General features: G+C 41.6%; 1 protein-coding gene across 2 annotated transcripts in view; it reads right to left on the reverse strand.

The window, feature by feature from the left end:
* Positions 1–23,942, reverse strand: part of ube2r2 (ubiquitin-conjugating enzyme E2R 2) — a 101,410-nt gene that overhangs the window by 19,694 nt on the left and 57,774 nt on the right. For both annotated transcript variants that reach the window (XM_073064214.1, XM_073064215.1), the window contains one exon: positions 4,699–4,785. In XM_073064214.1, the coding sequence (XP_072920315.1) occupies positions 4,699–4,785 (87 nt within the window). The remainder of the gene's footprint in view (positions 1–4,698; positions 4,786–23,942) is intronic.

Below are 23,942 nucleotides of genomic sequence, written 5' to 3' on the forward strand. Positions count from 1 at the left end.
GTTGTGCCAACCTTTTAACCTGCTCCAAAATCAATTTAATCCTTTCCTCCTACAGAGATCTGCATTTTTCTACCATACATGTGCCTATCTAAAAGTTTCTTAAGTGCCCCTAACGTATCTGCTTCTACCACCATCCCTGGGAAGGCATTTCATGCAACCACCATTCTGTATAAAACAAAACGTACCTCTGACAACACACCCTCCACTCATATTTTCCTCCAGCCGCTTAAAATTATGCCCTCTCATACAAGCCATTTCCGCTCTAGGAAAAACTCTCTGTCTAACAACTTGATCTATGCCTCTTATCTTGTACACCTCTACCAGGTCACTTCTCTTCCGCTCCAAAGAGAAGAGCCCTAGGTTGCTCACCCGATCCTCATAAGACATGCTCTCTAACCCAGTCAGCATCTTGGTAAACCTCTTCTGCACCCTCTCTAAAGCTTCCATATCCTTCCTACTATGAGACACCAGAACTGAACAAATATTCTAAATATGGTCCAATCAGGGTTTTATAAAGCTGCAACATTACCTTGTGACTCTTGAACTCAATCCTCTGACTAATGAAAGCCAGCACACCATACACCTTAACAACAATATCAACTTATGCTACAACTGAGAGATCTGTGGATGTGAGATCCAAGATCCCTCTGTTCCTCCACACTGTTAAGAACCCCTCTCCAACTCTGCATTCTCAGAAAGCTTCACTCATGTATCAAGCTTCACGTATCAGAGACATTCATTTCCTTCGTCCTGTCCACCTTTTGCTGACTTGCTCTGCAACTTCAAATTCGTTCTGATAAAGTGTCTTTGTCCTGAAATGATACCTGTTTCCATTTCCACCTATGCTGCCTGACCTTTTGAGAGATTCTGTTTTGAAATTCGTATGTGCTGCATTTGGAGTTTATTTTGGTTTACAATAATGACGAAGGTGAAACTACCCTGAAGGACACGGTAGGCTGGTGGCAGATAGAACTGAAAATGGAGAGATGTGATGCCACTGATGAACTATGAAGCTACATTAGAGTTGTGGGAGAAGACACTCTGGCTTTCAGACTGACCAAAAGAGGTGACAGTTTGATCATCAGCTATAGACCTTTGGGCTCAGGTCACGTTCTAGATATTCAAACTAAAAATTCTAAACAGACACAATCAATGCAGAACTGGTGAGAAGCTGCACTGTGGTAGATGCATTCTGAATAATCAACACATTTGAAACGGGTGAATACAGAATGCCAATACAGAATATATTTGAATGCGCGCAGTATATAGAAGGTCGATGAACTTGTAGCAGTTACAGATTGGCAAGTATGATGTTGAAGATATCACAGAATCATGGCTGATGGAAGACTATAGCTAGGAGCTTAACGTCCAAGGATGCATTTTGTATTGGAAGGACAGGCAGAAGGGGTGGTGTTGCTCTGTTGGTAAAAATTTAAATCATATCATTAGAAAGAGGTGACATGGGGTTGGAAGTGTTAAATCACTGTGGCTAGAACTAAGGAATGGCAATGGGTTAAAAAGACCCTGATGGGAGTTATATACAGACCCCCCACAATTTGTAAGGATGTGGTCCACAAATTATAACACGTGATAGAAAATGCATGCCAAAAGGGGAATGTTACAATAGTGATGGGGGATTTCAATATCAGGCAGACTGGGAAAATTTGGTTGGTGCTGGATTCCAAGACGGGGAATTTCTAGAATTCCTATGAGATGGGTTTTTAGGACAGCTCGTGGTTGAGCCCATTAGGTGATCAATTATTCTGGACTAGGTGTTATGTGATGAACTAGAATTGATCACAGAGCTCAAGGTAAAAGAACCCTTAGGGGCAAGTGATCATAATATGATCGAATTCACCCTGAAATTTGAGAAGGAGAAGTCAGATGTATCGGTATTACAGTGCAGTAGAGGAAGTTACAGAGGCATGAGACAGGAGTTGACTAAATTGACTAGAAAAGGGATGACAGTGAGCACCAATGGCTGGAATTTCTGGAAGCAATTGGAAAGGCACAAGATATATACATCCCAAAGAGGAAGCTGACACAACCATGACTAACAAGGAAAGTCAAAACTAACATGAAAGCCAAACAGAGGGCATATAACAGAGCAAAAATTGGTGGAAAATTCGAGGATTAGGAAGCTTTTAAATACCAACAGAAGGCAACTAAATAAAGTCATTAAGGTAAAGATGTAAGCTAGCCAATAATATTGAAGAGGATACCAAAAATTTCTTCAGATACAAGAAGTGTAAAGGAGAGGCAAGAGCAGATATCGGACCGCCGGAAAACGATGCTGGAGAGGTACTAATGGGGAACAAGGAAATGGCAGATGAACTGAATAAGTATTTTGCATCAGTTCCAGGTGTCAGAGGTCATAAATTGTGTGAAATGAGGGAGAAGGTTCCTGAAAAACTGAAGTCTGAAGGTAGACAATTACCTGGACCAGATGGTGTGCACCCCATTCTGAAAAAAAGGTGGCTTAAGAGATTGTGGAAGCATTAGTAATGATCTTTCAAGAATCCCTAGATTCTGGAATGGTTACAGAAGACTGGAAAATTGCAAATGTCACTCCACTCTTTGAGAAGGGAGAGAGGCACAAGAAAGTAAATTATAGGCCAGTTAGTCTGATCTCAGCGGTTGGGAAGTCGCTGGAGTCAATTGTTAAGAATGTGGTTTCAGGGTACTTGGGGGCATATAATAAAATAGGCCGTAGTCTGCATGGCTTCTTCACAGGAAGATCTTGCCTGATCAATCTGTTGGTATTCTTTGAAGAAACAACAAGCAGGATCGACAAAGAAGAGTCAGATGATGTTGTGTACTTGGATTTTCAGAAGGCCTTTGACAAGGTGCCACTCATGAGGCTGCTTAACAAGCTATGAGCCCATGGTATTACAGGAAAGATTCTAGCATGGACAAAGCAGTGGCTGATTGGCAGAAGGCAAAGAGTGAGAATAAAGGGAGCCTTTTCTGTTTGGCTACTGGTGACAAATGGTGTTTCACAGGGGTCGGTGTTGGGACTGATCCTTTTTACACTATATGTCAATGATCTGGATGATGGAATTGATGGCTTTGTTGCAAAGTTTGCAGAAGATGTGAAGATAGGTGGAAGAGCAGATAGTTTTGTGGAAGTAAAGAGGCTACAGAAGGACTTGGACAGGTCAGGAGAATGGGCAAAGAAATGACAGATGGAATACTGTGTCAGGAAGTGTATGGTTCTGCACTTTGGTAGAAGAAATGAAAGGGTTAACTTTTTTCTAAATGAGAGAGGAAATGCAAAAATCTAAAGCACAAAGGGACTTGGGAGTGCTTGTGCAGGATTCCCTAAAGGTCATTTTGCAGGTTGAGTTGGTGGTGAGGAAAGCAAATGTGACGTTAGCATTCATTTTAAGAGGACTAGAATATAACCATATAACAATTAAAGCACGGAAACGGGCCATCTCAGCCCTTATAGTCGGTGCCGAATGCTTACTCTCACCTAGTCCCATTGACCCGCACTCAGCCCATAACCCTCTATTCCTCCAATATAAAAAGGTTGTAATGTCGAGGCTTTATAAAGCACTGGTGAAGCCTCACTTGGAGTATTATAAGGTTTGGGTTCCTTATCTTAGAAAGGATGTGCTGAAACCGGAAAGGGTTCAAAGGAGGTTCATGAAAATGGCTCTGGGATTGAATCACATTTGAGGAATGTCTGCTGATTCTGGGCCTCTGCTAATGGGAGCTCAGAAGAATGAGGGGTGACCTCAGTGAAACCCATTGAATGTCAAAGGTCTCAAGAGAGTGGATGTAGAGAAGTTGTTTTCTATGTTGGGGGAGTCCAAGACTGGAGGACACAGCCTCAGAACAGAAGGTATCCTTTTAGAATGCAGTCGAGGAGGAATTTCTTTAGCCAGAAAGTGGTGAATCTGTGGAATTCTTTGCCACAGACAGCTGTGGAGGCCAAGTCTGTACGTATATTCAAGGCGGAGGTTGATAGATTCTTGAATGGTCAGGGCATGAAGGGATACAGGCAGAAGACAGGAGATTGGGGCTGAGGGAAAAAAATGGATCAGAGCAGAGCAGACTCGATTGGCCAAATAGCTTAATTCTGCTCTCATAACTTATGGTCTTATGGAATAAATTGAAAATTAGCTTTATTTGTTAACATGAACATTGAAACATAAAGCAAAATGTGTTGAATGACCACAGTAAGAGGATGTGCTGTGGACAAGCAAGTGTTGCCACGCTTCCGAAGCCAACACAGTCTGACTACAATTTACTAACCCAAATCTGTACGTCTTTGTAATGTGGGAGGAAACTGGAGCACCCAGAGAGAAACCATACCGTCACGGGCAGAACATACAAACTCCTTATAGACAGTGGCGGGAGATGAACCAAGGTCACTGGCACTGTAAAACGATACGTTAACTACTATGCTACTGTGCCACGCTATCTACGCTCATAAATGGATGTCATTATTTCAAAGAGCTACTCCCACTTGCAAGTTAGTTGATCAGCAAATCAATGTTTTAAAGAATTTGCACTGGCTGCCTCTCTGCCAAATGGGATGTCTTCCTTGAGAACAGACTAACATTTCACTTAATGTGAATAATTCTTTAGGATTTCCATGATATGACAAGTGTCATCTACATACAAATATTTCCTGTTATAACATATTAAAATGCTTCCAAAAAGGTAAATTATAAATTTATGGAAACTTACCTCATAAATATTTGGGTGCCACATTTTTGTCAGAAATCTGAAGGTTGGTGGAGAATATGGATAATCTATTGGGAATTTCAGATGAGCCTAGACAGGAAAAAAAAATCAGACATGTTAAAACTTTCTGTTAAAGCAATTTTACTGCATAGAATAGCTGCAGTTGAATAACTGTGCATACAACCAAGATACAACATAAAAATCATTTCAGCAGAGGAAACTAAATTGAAGATTATAAAACTTGGAAGGCTGATACCAAAAGCTTCTTAAAACATGTGCATATGAGGTGGCATATTATATAGGGAGAAACATGGTAGTTATGTTACTGCATTGGTAACCCAGAGATCTAAACAAGTGATCTGTAGACATGTTCAACTTCTACCAAGAGAGCAGGGGAATTTAAATACAGTCAATTAAACTGCTAGTGTGAAACTAGCAAAACTAATAGATTAATAGGATGTGGAAACTATAGAAAGGTTGCAGAGGAAATTTACAAGGATGTTGCCTGGATTGGGGAGCATGCCCTATGAGAATAGGTAGAGTGAACTCAGCCTTTTCTCCTTGGAGCGGTGGAGGATGAGAGGTGACCTGATAGAGGTATATCAGATAAGCAGAGGAATTGATCATGTGGATACTGTCAGAGGCTTTTTCCCAGGGCTGAAATGGCTAACATGAGAGGGCACAGTTTTAAGGTGCTTGGAAGTAGGTACAGAAAATGCAGAGGGTGGCGAGTGCATGGAATGGGCTGCTGGTGACGGTGGTGGAGGTGGATATGCTGGGATGTTTTAAGAGACTCCTGGATAGGTACATGGAGCTTAGAAAAATAGAGGTCTATGAGTAACCCTAGGTAATTTCTAAAGTACGTTTGGCACAGCACCGTCGGCCGAAGGGCTTGTATTGTGCTGTAGGTTTTCTATGTTTCTATATTTTATTACCCTAAAAGGTCATTTACATCACTTTAGGAATAGATATCTGACATTCCTGTCTGGTGTGGTCTATCTAGCCTCCAGATTTTCAGCAATAATGGTTGACCTTTAATTGGCTCTGTAGTGGATCTGTTACAATGAAGCCGCATGGAACTTGAATCATCATGTGAATTAGTCAAGTTCAAAGCATTTCAAAGAAAACATTTTTTCCCAAAAGGAACTTCTGGATGGACAATAATAGTGACCAGTAAAGCTCACATTATCTAAATGGTCTTGAGCACCAAGATGGCAGCGCAATGCAGTTTGCAGCGGCCAGTCTGGAGCTGATATCTGTTATTTGTTAAGTGGGGTGCCGTGCACAATACTAATCTGATGAAAAACAGACGTGGGAGCACGGAGGAACATTTGGAAATCTCCAGGAAGGACTTCTTCATTGTTGCTGCTGTTGTGAGGTCCGGGTCGCTGCTGAGAACAGGCCCCCAGACCTCGGGGTCGCGTTGCCGGTGGCTGTTGGCGAGGGTGTCATAGTGCGCTCGGCAGAGGATGGTGCTCAGAGAGGCTGTGCCCGAGGGGATGGTCGGAGGCTTGGAGGTTCAACGGACTCGGAGTCCGCTGCAGTCGGGGCACTTTCACTGTGTGCTGCATCTGCGAGGCTGGCTCAGACGGAGCTTTCATTGTATGCTGTGTCTGCAAGGCTGAGTCTGGCGCTGTGGAAGTCCATAGCTGGGGTACTCCCTTCTGCCGCCTGCGTGGGATGACGAGTCTATTGGGATCCTGAGGACTTGTGGAAACTGTGTGATGGTTTCTTTCGAACTTATAGTCTTTTAACATCTTTGGACTATTTTTTACTGTGCCCATGGTCTGTTTTTTTTAATCAATTATGGTATTATCTGCACTGTTGTAACTATATGTTAACTATAAAAATATGTAACTATGTGGTTTTGTGTAGGTCTTGTAGCTTTAGTTTTTGGTTTGTTTGGTTTTGTTGTCAAGAGTTGGTCTCTTGACTTGGTGTATCTGGGTAGTCTTGTTTTGTCTGGTGGATTTGGAGCTCCTTACCGGGGAACGCGCTAAGATGGTAGCGCGATATTAATATGCAGCAGCCTCTCCAGCCTCTGGATTTGGGGATTACCAAACATTATGTGGATTTTCTGGTGTAGTCTGTTTTGTCGTGTGCTTTTGTGATTTAATTCTGGAGAACGTTGTCTCATTTTTTAACTGCATTGCATTTGTGGTTTCTAAATGACAATAAACTGAAACTGAACTGAACTGGTGTGGCTGAGTAATGGTATATTCTTCAATTAAACTGGAAACAGTCACAAAATTGCTAATAGCAGGAATTGTTTACTGAATAAGCCATACCTAAACATAGCCAAATCAGAATCAAATACAGGTTTAATATCACTGGCATACAGTACTGTGCAAAATGTCTTTGGCACATATATATAGCGAGGGTGCCTTAAACTTTGGCACAGTACATATCGCACTGTACTGCTGCTGCTGTAATAAAACACATTTCATACCATATGTAACGATAAACCTATTCTGATATGGGTCTCTATTGTGGACGGAGAGTGGGGAAGGGGGACAGAAAGGGGAATCATGGTTGGGGAAAGGAGAGGGAGTGGGAAGCACCAGAGAGACAAATGATCTTGCCTGGTGTCTCAGGGTTGGGTGCGTCCCTGGCACTCCTTCTCTGCCACCTGTCCAGCACTCGGCCCTCACTACTCCCACATCCTATGCTGGGAAAGTCACTCGCAGCTCCACGTTGACAGATACTGTGCAAGTCCTAGTCACCATAGGTATATAGGTATTTTTATATGTGACTGAGACTTTTGCGCAGTACTGTATGTCGTGAAATTTGTAGCTTTGTGGCAACAGTACATTGCAATACAGTAACAATAAAACAAAATTATATATTACAATAAGAAATATATTGAAGTAGTGTAAATAGAGGGGAAAAAAACCAAGGTATTGTTCATGGGTTGGTTCATTGTCATTGTACTGGAAATGTACAAGTATTCCAAACGAATATTTCCTTTATACTAACATATAATTATTTTGTTAGTATGTCAAACCCAATGGATTTTCCCGAACATTAAACTCCTCAACGCAAACAAGAAAATATGAACTTCTCACACCAGGAGGCATTTGTAATTTGGCTTTGAAATGATAAGGGAAACAAATATCAGATAACATTAGTGCAGGCAGATGGGAGAACCAACCTTCTCCTGTGTCACCCTCCAGTGCTACATCAACTTACAATGATTTGTTTGGACACATGGTGTCTAGCAGAACAGGCTTCAGAGCAGAATAGCTTATCCTAGCTCTTCTGTTCCTTGACTGCTGAATATCCAAAGATCATTTAATACTGTCTGTCTTCAGTATAATCTGCTTTCTTATCTGTACTGATTTTCTACACTTCAGTTACTACTACCTAGATGAAAAGGCAATGCTTTTCATCTAGGTCTTGAATGGCCAATCTCTTATTCTGAGACCATTAGTACTGGTTCTAGACACCTTAGTTGGGGGGGGTGGGTATCTCCACACTTCCTTCTCAAGTCTCATACAGTTTTGTCACAAGTTGATAGGTTGCTTAAGAAGGCGAGTGGTGTGTTGGCAGAGTGATTAAGAAGACATGTGGTGTGTTGGCCTATAATTAGTCAGGGATTGAATTCAAGAGCCACGAGGTAATGTTGCAACTCTATAAAATTCTGGTCAGTTACACTAAGAATGAGGAAGTTTTATGGAGGGTGAAGAGGAGACTTACGTGGATTTAGACAGCACTTCTAATGAGGAAAAGTTGCGTGAGCTAGTGAGAGAAAATCAGAGGAGAGCTGATAGAGCTGTACGAGATAATAATTTATATATATCAAGTGGATAGCCAGAGAATTTTTTCTCCAAGGTGTTTTGTTAATGGCAAATACAAGGGGGCGTAATTTTCAGGTGACTGGAGAAAAGCATAGGGGGAGATGTCAGAACTGGGTTTTCATACAGAGAGTGGTGGGTGCATAGAACGCCCTGCCAGGGTGGTGGTACATTCAAGACATTTAAGAAACTCTTAGATAGGCACATGAATGAAGGAAAAATGGAGGGCCATGTGAGATGGAGGGATTAGATTGACTTTGCAGTAGGTGGCACAACTTTGTGGTTTAAAGGACCTGTACTGTGCTGTCTTGTTCTGTACTATTCTGTTTCATTTTCAAATGTTGCATATTTCATGAGATCACTGCTCATTTTATTTTTAAAATATAAATCCTAGGAGTACAGATTCACCCTGAAATTTGAGGAGGAGAAGCTAAAGTCAGATATTTCAGTATTACAGCAGAGTACAAGGAATTACAGAGGCACGCGAGGGGAGCTGGCCAAAACTGACTGGAAGGGAACACCATCAGGGATGAAGGAGAGCAATAATGGCTGGAGTTTCTGGAGCAATTTGGAAGGCGTAGGATAGATACATCCCCAAAAAAAAGTAGTATTCTAAAGGCATGATAACGCAACCATGGCTGACAAGAGGTCAAAGCCAACAAAGAAGCCTGAGAGAGGGCATATAATAGAGCAAAAATGTGTGGAAAGCTTTGAAAAACCAACAGAAGGTAACTAAAAATGTCATACAGAAGGAATCAGAATCAGGTTTAACATCACTGGGGTACGTTGAGACATTTGCTGTCTTTACACCAGCAGCACAATGCAATACATAACAAATGTGAATTACAGTAAGTATATATATTAAGTAGTTAAATTAAATACATTCAATTAAATTTATTTTTTCTGCAGGCATACTTAGCAAAATCTATAGAACAGTAACTGTAAACTGTAAACAGTACAAATACAGATATAAATAGTAACAAATATTGAGCATGAAATAACAATGTAACAGAGTCCTTAAATGAGTGTAGTTATCCTCTTTTGCTCAAGAGCCTGATGGTTGAGGGGTTGTAACTGTTCCTGAACCTGGTGGTGAGAGTCCTGAGGCACTTGTACCTTCTACCTGATGGCAGCAGTGAGAAAAGAGCGTGGCCTGGGTGGTGAGAATATTTGATGATGGATGTTGCTTTCCTGTGGCAATGCTTCACATAGATGTGCTCAATGGTTGGGAGAGTTTTACCTGAGATGTACTGGGCCAAGTTCACTACCTTTTGTAGGATTTTCTACTCAAAGGCATTGGGGTTCCTGCTCCATGCCATAACACAACCAGTCAGCACACTTTCCAACACACACCTATAGAATTTTGACAAGGCTTTCAATGACATGCTGAACCTCCGCAGACTCCTGAGGAAGTAGAGGCGCTGTTGTGCTTTCTTTGTAATAATTTTTAATATGATGGGTCCAGGACAAGTCCATTGAGATAGTGAGACTCAGGAATTTAAAGTCCATTCAGAAATTGGATGGTAGAAGGGAAGAAGCTGTTCCTGAATCACTATGTGCCTTCAGGCTCCTGTATCTCCTTCCTGATGGAAGCAATGAGAAGAGAACATCTCCTTAATGATGGACGAATGCAGCCTCTTCGAGGCATCATTGCTCCTTGAAGATATCCTGGAAACTACAGAGGCTAGTGCCCATAATGGAGCTGACAAAGTTCATAATTTTCTGCAGCTTCTTTCCATCCTGTGCTGCAGCCCCAAGCAGCCAGTTAGAATATCGCCATGGTTGATCTGTAGAAATTTGAGAGCGTCTTTGGTGACATATCAAATCTCCTCAAACTCCTAATGAAATGTAGTCGCTGTCATGCCTTCTTCTTAGCTGCATCAGTGCATTGCAGCTAAGATGGAATATGAAGCCAATAACATTGAAAAGGATACCAAAAGTTTCTTCAAATGTATAAAGTGTAAAAGAGAAGCAAGAGTAGATAAACTATGCAGGAGAGGAAGTAATAAGGGATACTGAAGGGTGGACAAACTGGCACATCTCAAGGATGGGTGCTTAGCCCACTGCTCTACTCTCTCTATATCCATGACTGCAGGGGCTAGGCATAGCTTAAATTGCATCTATAAATTTGCAGCTGATACAACCATTGTTGGGAGAATCTCAGATGGAGACGAGAGGGTCAAAATTTCTGTTACTGTGAATAGCTAAGTGAGTAAAAGATTACCTGATTTCTAAAATGAATTAAGTTAAAGATGACACATCACTTTTTTATTTCCCTCTTTTACAGTTTCAAAATAACAAAAAAGGAAAAGGGCCCGAAGCAAAGGTTTGGCCACCCTGAATGGTCAGTACTTAGTAACACCCCCTTTGGCAAGTATCACAGCTTGTAAACACTTTCTGCAGCTAGCTAAGAGTCTTTCAATTCTTGTTTGGGGAATTTTCACCCATTCTTCCTTGCAAAAGGCTTCTAGTTCTGTGAGATTCTTGGGCCGTCTTGCATACACTGCTCTTTTGAGGTCTATCCACAGATTTTCGATGATGTTTAGGTCGGGGGACTGTGAGGGCCATGGCAAAATCTTCAGCTTGCACCTCTTGAGGTGTCCATTGTGGATTTTGAGGTGTGTTTAAGATCATTATCCTGTTGTAGAAGCCATCCTCTTTTCATCTTCAGCTTTTTTTCCCCCCACAGACGGTGTGATGTTTGCTTCCAGAACTTGCTGGTATTTAATTGAATTCATTCTACCCTCTGCCAGTGAAATATTCCCCATGCCACTGGCTGCAACACAAGTCCAAAGCACGATTGATCCACCCCCATGCTTTTCATGAAATTCTGCAGCCTTTTCCCCCCCAAACATACCTCTGATCATTGCAGCCAAAAAATTCTATTTTAATTTCATTAGTCCACAGGACTTGTTTCCAAAATGCATCAGGCTTGTTTAGATGTTCCTTTGCAAACTTCTGATGCCAAATTTTGTGGTGAGGACACAGGAAAGGTTTTCTTCTGATGACTTTTCCATGAAGGTCATATTTGTGCAGGTGTCACTGCACAGTAGAACAGTGCACCACCACTCCAGACACCACCACTCCAGAGTCTGCTACATCTTCCTGAAGGTCTTTGGCAGTCAAACAGGGGTTTTGATTTGCCTTTCTAGCAATCCTACAAGCAGTTCTCTCAGAAAGTTTTCTTGGTCTTCCGGACCTCAACTTGACCTCCACCATTCCTGTTAACTATCATTTCTTAATTACTTTATGAACTGAGGAAACAGCTACCTGAAAATGCTTTTGCTGTCTTCTTGTAGCCTTCTCCTGCTTTGTGGGATCATTAATTTTGATTTTCAGAGTGCTAGGCAGCTGCTTAGAGGAGCCCATGGCTGCTGATTGTCAGGACAAGGTTTGAGGAGTCAGGGTATTTATAAAGCTTTGAAATTTGCATCACCTGGCCTTTTCTAACGATGACTGTGAACAAGCCATAGTCCTAACAAGCTAATTAAGGTCTGAGACCTTGGTAAAAGTTATCTGAGAGCTGAAATCTCTTGGGGTGCCCAAACATTTGCATGGTGCTCCTTTCCTTTTACTCACTCTAAAATTGTACAAAACAAAAATAATACACTAATCTTGCTTAAAATGTTGAAAAGAATGTTTCATCTTTAACTTTATGACTTATGGAGATCAGTTCATGTTCTACTCACTTAACTATTCACAGTAACAGAAATTTTGACCGGGGTGCCCAAACTTTTGCATGCCACTGTATATACTTAGTATAATTGATTTACTTTTTTTTCTCTATATAATCATTATTGCATTGTATTGCTGCCACCAAGTTAACAAATTTCATGACATATGCCGGTGATATTAAACCTGATTCTGATTTTTCACTGTGGAAGACACTATCTGTATTGCTGGAAGCTTGAGAATATCAGAGGGCAGAAGCGAGTGAAGTTGCCATTACTGGGGAGAAGGTGATTAGGAAACTGAAATGTCTGAAAGTAGGTAAGATCTCTGGACCAGATGGTCTACACCCCTGGATTCTGAAAGAAGTGGCCGTAAAGACTTTGGAGTCAGTCGACTGTGGCATGGCTCCGGAGGACTGGGAAACTGCAAATGTCACTCCACTCTTCACAAAGGGAGTGAGGCAAAGAAAGGAAATTATAAGTTAGTTAGTCTAGTTAGTATGTTAGTTAGTTAGTTAGTATGTTTTTGGAAAGATGTTGGAGACGATTGCTAAGGATGTGGTTTCAGTGTACCAAAAAGCACATAATAAAATAGCCAAAGTCAGCATGCTTTCCTTAAGGGAAAATCTTGCCTAACAATTTTTTTGGAATTCTTTGAGGAAATAGCACACAGGATAAACAAAGGAGAATCAGTGGATGGTGAGTACTTGAATTTTCAGAAGGCCTCTGACAAGGTGCCACACATGAAGCTGCTTGACAAGTTAAGAGCCCATGGTATTACAGGAAAGATATTAGTATGGATAAAGCATTGGCTGATTGGCAGGAGGCAAAGAGTGAGAATAAAGGGAGCCTAATCTACTTGGCTTTGGGTGACTAATTGTGTTCCACAGGGGTCTGTGTTTGACTGCTTTTTTAAAAATGTTATATGCCAATGATTTGGATGATGGAATTGATATCTTTGTGGCCAGGTTTGTGGATAATACAAAGATAAGCAGAAGGGTGCGTAGTGTTGAGGAAGTAAAGTGGCTCAGAATTTTGACCAGGGGTGCCCAAACTTTTGCATACCACTGTATCTGTCTCCCGAGGCCTTGGTATGACTACCTGCCTACGGCTCCTATCTGTCACCTTCTGACTCTACCTGACCAAATGAAGGTCATTGAGCTGCATCTCCAGTTCCCTAACACGGTCCCTAATGAGCTGCAGTTCGACGCACCGGGCACAGATGTGGCTGTCCGGAAGGCTGAGAGTCTCCAGGACTTCCCACATCTGACACCAATCCTAGAACACCGTCCTCACACACATACTTCCTGTCTGTATTCTACGCAGGCAACCTACCTCACCTCAATCCGTTATCCTCAATCCAAGCAACACATACAAAATGCTGGAGGAACTCAGCAGCCCAGGCAGCATCTTTGGAAAAGAGTACACAGTCCCCGTTTCAGGCCAAGAAAGCAACGTCCATCAAATAGTCCCCACCAGGCCACACCCTCTTCTCACTACTACTATATTGGGAAGGAGGTACGGACCTACACCACCTGGTTTACCAACAGTTATTACCCTGATCAGGCTCCCAAACCTGCATAAATAACTTCATTTACTACTACTCTGAACTTATTCTATGATCTACAGACTTATTTTCATGGACTCTTTACACCATATTCTCAAAATTATTTGTATTTGCACAGTTGGTCATTTTTTGTACATTGGTGTTTGTCACTTTCTGATTATGTATAGATTTTTTTCCTGCAATTCTATTGTACTTCTATTTTTCCTGTAAATGCTTGCAAGAAAATGAACTTCAATGTAGTATATGGTAACACACGTGTATTTTGATAATAAATTTATTTGAACTTCGAAATGCTGACATCAGCTCAGCGACAATTCCTGGTATTAGGGAGTGGATTAAAGATTCCCAGGGAATTAAACTGGTGTTGGTTCCTATCCATCCATCCATCTGGTATAATAATTTCAATATTGTTCCACTCATCTTGCCTTACTCATTATAGGGACTAGTATTACACCCTCTGCAGTTAAAGAGTGCACAGGGAAAGGAGAGATGAATGAAGCAGGGAGTCACTGACAGCGAGACCCTATGGAAAGCAGAAAGCTTTAGGAAAAGTGACTCAGAGTGGGATACAAAACAACAATGCAAAAAAAAATTCCAAAACTCGTTGCATAACTGATTTTATCAACAGGGCAACAAATCAATTCATCTGTCTAAATATTCTCTTAGGGCAAAGCTTCTTCACTAACTTGCTTTTTTGCAAACTAAATATAGAAATGCCCATCAACACTGACTCTATAATTCCAGCCTGTGCATGAGTATGCACATTTAGTCAGAGCTAAATAAGTACATGCCCTCTGCTGCAATCGGCTTTATGCTGTGACATTCATATAAGTACACAATAGTTTCAAAAATACATATCAATTTTCTAATTTCTAATTTGCATTTTACTAATGGTTTTTGATTAGTCTAAATATGAGTCTATACACTAATGATTAGTAATTTAAGTTATAAACAGTGAAAATCAATGACCATCCTTGTATTTAGAAAAAATGGATAAGACTTTATTCAGTTATTGGTTTTTGGATCAATGAAAATACTTCCTCCGGAATCCAAGTTATGTTGATATTAATTAACAATGATGTTAAAGGAAACTACTGAAAATTATTACTGCATAGACAAGTCAGGTGAATTCTCATACCAAATGCAATGTTCAATTTTAGAAAAATCATTTGAAGTGAGGGTTTAAGAAAGATGAGCAAGTCTTACAAGTTGTTTTTACTATTATTACTAGAAATAGCAATAGTATAGAAATAGAAGGTGGAGAGAGTCAGTAGCTTTAAACTTCTTGGCTTCAACATTTCAAACAATCTATCCCAGGACTAGTACATCAGCACAAAGACAATAGACAGTAGGTTCAGGAGTAGACCATTCAGCCCTTCTAGCCAGCACCACCATTCACTGTGATCATGGCTGATCATACACAATCAGTACCCCGTTCCTGCCCTCTCCCTATATCCCTTGACCCCGCTATCTATAAGAGCTCTATCTAACTCTCTCTTGAATGCATCCAGAGACTTGGCCTCCACTGCCTTCTGGGGCAGAGCATTCCACATATCCACCACTCTCTGGGTGAAAAAGTTTTTCCGCATCCCTGTTCTAAATGGCCTACCCCTTATTCTTAAATTGTGGCCTCTAGTTCTGGACTCACCCATCAGCGGGAACATGCTTCCTGCCTCCAGCATGTCCAATCCCTTAATAATCTTATATGTTTCAATCAGATCCCCTCTCATCCTTCTAAATTCCAGTGTATACAAGCCCAGTCACTTCAATCTTTCAACATATGACAGTCCCGCCATTCCGGGAATTAACCTTGTGAACCTACGCTGCACTCCCTCAATAGCAAGAATGTCCTTCCTCAAATTTGGAGACCAAAACTGCACACAATACTCCAGGTGAGGTCTCATCAGGGCCCTGTACAGCTGCAGAAGGACCTCTTTACTCCTATACTCAATTCCTCGTTATAAAGGCCAGCATGCCATTAGCTTTCTTCACTGCCTGCTGTACCTGCATGCTTGCTTTCATTGATTGATGTACAAGAACACCTAGATCTCGTTGTACTTCCCCTTTTCCTAACTTGACTCCATTTAGATAGTAATCTGCCTTCGTGTTCTTGCCACCAAAGTGGATAACCTCACATTTATCCACATTAAACTGCATCTGCCATACATTTGCCCACTCACCCAACCTGTCCAAGTCACCCTGCATTCTCATAACATCCTCCTGACATTTCACACTGCCATCCAGCTTTGTGTCATCGGCAAATTTGCTAATGTTACTTTTAATCCCTTCATCTAAATCATTAATGTATAGTGTAAACAGCTACGGTCCCAGCACCGAACCTAGCGGTACCCCACTGGACACAGCCTGCCATTCCGAAAGGGACCCGTTAATCGCTACTCTGTTTCCTGTCAGCCAGCCAATTTTCAGTCCATGTCAGTACTCTGCCCCCAATACCATGTGCCCTAATTTTGCCCACTAATCTCCTATGTGGGACTTTATTAAAAGCTTTCTGGAAGTCCAGGTACACTACATCCACTGGCTCTCCCTTGTCCATTTTCATAGTTACATCCTCAAAAAACTCTAGAAGATTAGTCAAGCATGATTTTCTCTTCATAAATCCATGCTGACTCGGACTGATCCTTCTACTGCTATCCAAATGCGTCATAATTTCCTCTTTTATAATTGACTCCAGCATCTTTTCCACCACTGACGTCAGGCTAACCGGTCTATAATTCCCTGTTTTCTCTCTCCCTCCTTTCTTGAAAAGTGGGACAACATTAGCCACCCTCCAATCAGCAGGGACTCTTCCTGAATCTATAGAACATTGGAAAATGATTACCAATGCATCCACAATTTCTAGAGCCACCTCTTTAAGTACCCTGGGATGCAGACCATCAGGTCCCGGGGACTTATCAGCCTTCAGACTCAACAGTCTATCCAACACCGTTTCTTGCCTAATATAAATTTCCTTCAGTTCATCCTTTACCCTAGTTCCTTTGGCCACTATTACATCTGGGAGATTGTTTGTGTCTTCCCTAGTGAAGACAGATCCAAAGTACCTGTTCAACTTGTCTGCCATTTCCTTGTTCCCCATAATAAATTCACCCGTTTCTGTCTTCAATGGCCCAATTTTGGTCTTAACTATTTTTTTGCTATTCACATACCTAAAGCAGCTTTTACTATCCTCCTTTATATTCTTGGCTAGTTTACCTGCGTACCTCATTTTTTCTTGGCGTATTGCCTTTTTTGTTATCTTCTGTTGCTTCAAAGGCAGCATAAAAGCATCTCTACTTTCTTAGAAGTTTGCAAAGATTCGGCATGTAACCAAAAACTTTTATAGATGCACAGTGGCGAATGTCCTAACTGGTTGCATCACAGCCTTGTATGGAAACATCAATGCCCAGGAACTGAAAATACAAAAATTGGTGAATACAGCCCAGTCCATCATAGACGAAGTCCTTCCCACTATGAGTATATTTACATGGAGCACAGCCATGAGAAAACAGTGTCCAAAGATCCCCACCCCAGGCCACACCCTCTTCTCACCACTACCATTGGGTAGGAGATATGGACCCACACCACCTGTTTTAGCAACAGTTATTACCCTTATCAGGCTCCCAGGCCTGCATAAATAACTTCATTTACGACTACTCTGAACTTGTTCTACAATCTACAGACTTATTTTCATGGACTCTTTACAACATATTCTCAGAATTATTTGTATTTGCAGTTTTTCATTTCCTGCACATTGCTGTTTGTCACTGTCTAATTATGTATAGATAGATATTTTCCTACAATTCTATTGTACTCCTATTTTTCCTGTAAATGCTTGCACAAAAATGAACTTTAATGTAGTATATGGTAACGCACATATATGCATTTTGATAATAAATTTTTACTTAGAACTTCGAAATACCAGCATCAGCTCAGAGACAATTCCTGTTATTAGGGAGTGGATTAAAGATTCCCACGGAATTAAACTTCTGTTGGCTCCTATCCATCCATCTGGTATAATACTTTCAATATTGTTTCACAAATCAGTCTCCTTGCTTTACTCATTATTCAAAAGTCCTTTCACATCAAATAATTCACATCCCCTGGTATCATAAACCTCTCCATAATTGGGGAGTGAAAGCTGGCTCCACTATGGTAACTTCAATTCATGAGATTTTTTAAATGCACCATGGGTGTTACAGGCTTTGACCAAATCAGCCACTTGTGCACATACAACTATTTTCTTGTTTTAAGACTTGGCTTGCCCAGTCTTTCCTGCTCAACTGACTATGCTGGAAATGCTTTCCTGCTACCTCATTATTTGAAACAAAAAGGTCATGCATATCTGACTATATTTAGACTTAGTCTTCAGTTCAACCTTTAATTCTTATTTAGCTCGTCAGCTTATGGTTTACTCTGATGATGCATACCCAATTCATCTAACAAATGGCTTCCTGGCTTGCTTGCCACTCCTTCCCAATGTATGAAGAGCAGACCTCAGTTCAAATTACAACTCCTTTCTTTCCTCTGATAGAAAATTATGGATTAAAAATAGTAAACTGGTAAAGGACACAATAGAAATGTTCAAAATAATGTCTTGATTGGTGGGAATTTGCCTCTTTAAAATGACAGCATTTAGATAGTACTATGAAAAAGTCTTAGGCAATACATATAGCTAAGACTTTTGCACAATGCTGTTTGTCTTTCCAGTTACCAAACACTTAATACTACAGGGGCAATACAAATCTAAGTATTCTTACTTCAGTTTCCCAACTACCTTCCTAGTTTAACTGATATACAGCATTGCGCAGAAGTCTTAGGCACCAAGTTCAAGATATTTAAGTTAATCCTTGGGAATATTAATTTTGTTCCTTGTCAAATTTTATTAGCTTTAAGCAGTGACTGTTCAGCTCGAGCAGCTTTGGTTTCGAATCCACATCAATTTTATACGAACAAAGTTTGTTTGTGGCAGCAGTACAGTGCAAAGACAAAATTACTACAAATTGAGAAATTGATTTTGCAAAGACAAAGGAATAATGAGATAGTGTACTTGGGCTCATGAAGCTTTTAGATATCTGATGGAGAGGAAGGAGCTGTTGCTGAATTGATGAGTGTTGGTCCTCAGGCTCCTCTGCCACCTCTCTAACTGGAGGAACAAGCAGAGTGCAAGTCCCCTGGTGGTGAGGGTCCTGAATGATGGATAACATCTTTTTGAGGTAATGCCTCCTGAAGAGGTCCTCCGTGGTGGGAAGGGCTATGCCGCTGATGGAACTGGCTGAGTATAGAACCCTCTGCAACCCACCTCATGCATCCTGTGTCAGGCACCATCTACAATCCATCTACAGCAAGTTCTTTAATTTTCATATATTGATCTACAACAGATCATCTTGCTAGATGAACAAAATGCATGGAATTATGAACTATAGCCACGGCACCTCTATTGTCGTGAGCTCAACCACCAACCTTGGAATACCTTGGAATTTGTTTTGCTCATTTTTGCTTTTTGTTTTTGAAGCCAAACTTCAAAGTTCATTTCAATCACATATTTGCAAAAGCAAACAATGGAATAGGTCAGGTGATCAGATAAATTTAATCTTGCACAATGTTTTAGCCATAATAATTTTTTTTTTTTCTTAACCCTTCCTATTCAATGGCACGACTCTGCCTGGGTATCAGTTGTACTGAGTGACAGAGTCTCCTGTGTGAATCAGATTTGAATGGGTTGGTTTACACTTGATCCAGCCTGCCCTTCATATTTGACCCTACTGATCATTAGGCAGTTCGAACCTTCCACGGCCATTCTAATGGAGGCCTAGACTGAGGCACTTCTGCAAAGTGGAGTGTCGTGGCAGGCCAAACAACTTGGTGAGAACCCTTCTGAAAACCAAACTGGAAGTGGAACACTTACCAAAAACTGAGCTAGTCTAATTTCAAAACATTTACCTGTTGGCTCACATTACTGTCATCATCATATATACCCCGAACTTGGGCACTATGAGGAGGAAAATGATGAGTTTTATGCAGCCTTGGTGCTTAGATACATCCAAGGATGTGTTGGGACACATCACCCGTGAGGCAACCTGGGGTCATTGGGTGTTTTGCGTCTTTCAACATCATTTACCCTGGCCCAGATGACCCAGCCAGGGTTAATTACACCCCGGTTTGTGTCCCAACGACATTGGTCCACCCATGAGTCACATTTCTTGATCTCTAGCCATCTAGAGGCTCACACAGCAGCCTCTGTGACAGTCCTGATGACACTTTGCAGTCCCCATAATGCCAAAGAGAGAATAGATTCTTCAGAGCAAGCAGCCAGCAAAACCTCTATGCCCCACCTCTATAGGCTCACATCATGCTCTCTACACACCTCTGGTAGTGCTCTACCAGCTCCCAGTATTTGGCCTTCTTACCTGCTTAATCCGATCTTCCCAAGGCACTATCCATTATACCATCACTACCTGCTTCAACGTTTCTGGCAGAATGAGCATGTGATGAAGTCATGGAACTTTAAATGCTTGCCAAGATAGACTTTCAATTGCCAATCAGATCCTGTGGTGAGCAAGCTTGCTGGTGATCTGCTCTGAGGCTGTGATTGGTCTCCAGCTACGGGCTTTCTGGTTAGTTGAGGTGCTTACTGTTGTTAATGGCCAAGGAGGCATTTTCTGCCACTGCCTTCAGCACCTGGTCATGACACTGGCAATAGCAGCCTTCTCCTAGAACTTTTGGGCAGCTGCTGAGGATGTGTTCTAGGATCCCTCTGCCAGGCCAGCGAGGGCATGATGGTGCATTGTTTCTGGCTCAACCTCAGACGTGACTCAGCCATCTCCACTGCCTCTTGGGCCTTCCACTTTTTGCCTGTCTGGACCTCAATCCCTGCTGACGAGACTTTGGGGTCACTAGAATCTCTATACAGCAGCAATTCTCTTGTATGGGAAACCATAAACTTCTCATTCAGGCTGCTGAAAGGAAGCTACAGTTTATTCATTATCCTGTACAGAGCAATACCACTCAGGATTAATGGGAGGCCCAGCCATCTTCAAAGGTATCCATTGATCTTTCTTTCAAGAGCCACAACTGTTGACATTGGTACCTCATATACCAGCATGATTGAGAGGATTTGAAGGAGGATGCAATGCTGGTAGAACCTATCCTTGAACTTGCCAGTAGGTCTGATTTGTCCACACTGGTGAGCCAGACTTCCAACTCCTTGGTGGACTTCAGGATGGCAGCTGCATCTCTTAGACTGCAGTCGAAGACTTTCCCCAGGCTTTTGACTGGTTTCTCAGAGACTGATGGGATAGCATTTCCATCCAAGGACAAACAGAACTTGTCTATTAGTATGGCTTTCTTTAACACCAAAGACCTGGATTTCTCTGGCTTAAAGCTCATCCTTGCCAATGCAATGAGCATGTCTAGCCCCTGGAAGATCCATCTATAGCCTGGGACTGATGTAGTTATCACTGTGAGGTCATCATGAAGGCTCTGACTGGGGGCTGCCACATGCCTGTCTTAGTCAGAGACAGGCATGTGGCACTTTGGCTGTCCTAACCAGTATGTTCATGATCAGGGAGAGTAGGATCACTGAGATTGCACATCCAATTACAATATCCTTCTCAAGCTGATGCCAGCCTGACGTGCTCATACCCAACAAGACTCTCAATCTGAAGGTCCCATAGTTGTCCAGCATAAGGTCCTTTATCTTCCTCAGATTCAGTGCAATCTCCATCAGCTTGTGTGATAATGACCCACATCATTGGTGAGCTCTAGCCATAGAACGACTACATCTCCCTTTCCTTCGCACACTTCCCTAATCAGCTGGGAAACCACATGCATGTGTTCCAGGCACCTTGGCACTCTGGGAATCCTTCCCTTCTGGACAGATGTATCAATGTAACTAATTTTAAGAAACTGTCAGACGAGAAACGATACTGAAAAATATCTTGCCTTCTACAATGAGCAGCGAGATGGATTTAAACTGCTCAATGCCCTTGGAGTTCTCCTCTTTGGGGATCAGATCTTGCCGTTCTCTGCCAAACCTAAATACCTAGTCTCATAGTTCTAATTATACTCAGCTGGCTCCTATGGCTGGGCTACATCTTTGCATTTCTGACACCTAATCCTCAAAACTCCAATGTCCAATATCAAAAAGACAGGTAACCTCCAAGAATGATTCAAAACCTCCTTGAAAAAAATGTAACATCTTCGTAAATTTGTGGGAACCCCTGGCCCCTGACCTCTTGAAATGTAGTAGTTAGGATGGCAGTGAAAAGCTGGGCTCTCTTCGCCAGAGTATGCAGAAACCTAGTGAAACAATGGAAGGAGTGCATCACATTCCCTGTGTGCTCACTGGACCTGGCCTGTCCCAGCTACAGCTGTCTGCAAGTTCCACTTCACCTCACCAGCCACAACAGGAAAATATCCTCCTGTTTCATGAACTTGAAGATAAGAAAGTGTATGGTATGGAATAAATTAGAAACATTAAAATTTGAGAGAGGTGCACTTTCACAAATTTTTATTTTCTTTTTATTTAGAGATACAGCGCGGAACAGACCCTTCTGGTCCAACTTGTCGCACCACCCAAAAACACCCCTATTTTAACCCTGGCCTAATCACAGAACAATTTACAATGGCCAATTAGCCATGAGAGGAAGCTGGTGCACCTGGAAGAAGCCCACGTGTTCATGGAAAGAATGTACAAATTCATTAAAGATGGTGCAGGAACTGAATTACACATTCTGATACCGCAAGCTGTAATAGCATCGTACTAAGCACTATGCGTCCCACAATATTTAGTAGGCCCTCTGTTGAACAGGGTTAACTATGGATGTTATGTTCTAACTGTCTATGCAAACCAGTGAAGTGCAATATGGAGAGCAAGCTGTTGCCCTTGCAGCTGATGATTTCAAAAGAAGAGCAGCAGGTGTTGCCCGTCAGCATTGAACTCAACATAGGACTGCCTTAAGGACTCCAGCTCTGGATTTTTCTTCTGGGTTTACATCCAAAGCCTTCCTCATGAGTGGGTACAGCCACAAGTCAGTGGAGGTTTGAAATCAGAATGTTCTTTCTCTTAGATGAGCTGCCAACCACAGAAGACAAGTTCATCTGCCCAAAGTGACTGGTTTTAAGCCACCAGTAACCCACTTTTGACCCTTCTCCTATCAGTAGGGACAGCTCCTTAGTAGCTAAGTTACATGTGAAGGCCAGGAGCTGGACTTGGTTGTCTGAGGCTATCTGAAGCACATGCCATTGAGAGCATTTAAACAGGTAGTGGGAGCTTTTTCCCACTATTTGAAAATTTGAAAATTATTTCAAAACTTCTTCAATTATTTCATCTACTTCAGAAGCAAATTAAAAATAATTTCTACAAATGGTTCCAATCATTCCGTTTATTATCAGAGAATGTATTAGTATGTAACCTGAAATATTTGTCTTTGCAGACATCCACGAAAAACAGAACCTCAAAAGAATGAATGACAGAAAAACGTTAGAACCCTAAAGCCCACTCTTCCCTGCCCAGTGCAAACAGTAGCAAACATCAATGCATCAACCCATCACATGCATGTGACAAAATGGCTTTAATTAACTAGGAAACAATCCTTCTAGCAATTTAACTATATTAAGTCAATCTAATAGGCTTGTAGTTTTCTTAGCTGGATTACCACACTTCTTATATATAACCTCACATAGGTTGGAGTGAGGCCACTGAGCTACTAAGTGTTGAAACAAATGATAAGCAAGATGTGCTGAAAATATTCACTAGATGAGGCAGGATCTGCAGAGGAAAGCAGACTTTCACTTCAATAACTTATCAGTTCTGATGAAAGGTCATTAACTTGTTATGTTGATTAGCTGTCTGATCTAGGTTGAGCATTTCCAGCATTATTTTCTTTACTGTATTTCAAATTTATAGCTTTGGACCTTTTGCTCGGTCCATTACTGACACCTCCCTCCTCTTTCTTGATCTCTCTGCCACCATCTCTGGGGACAAACTGTCAATCTACATCTTTTATAACCTACTGATTCCCATGGTTATCTTGACTATACCCCTTCCCACCACATCTTCTATAAAAATGCTATTCCCTTTTCTCAGTTCCTTCGCCTCTGACAAATCTGTTCCTAGGAAGCCACAATCATTTCCAGGACATTAGAGATGTTTTCCTTTAAAAAGGAGTTTCCCCTTCCTCCACAACTGATGCTGCTGTCACTTGCATCTCTCCCATT

The sequence above is a fragment of the Hemitrygon akajei genome, chromosome 13 (genome assembly GCF_048418815.1).
Source record: "Hemitrygon akajei chromosome 13, sHemAka1.3, whole genome shotgun sequence".
In the NCBI taxonomy this organism is placed as follows: Eukaryota; Metazoa; Chordata; class Chondrichthyes; order Myliobatiformes; family Dasyatidae; genus Hemitrygon; species Hemitrygon akajei.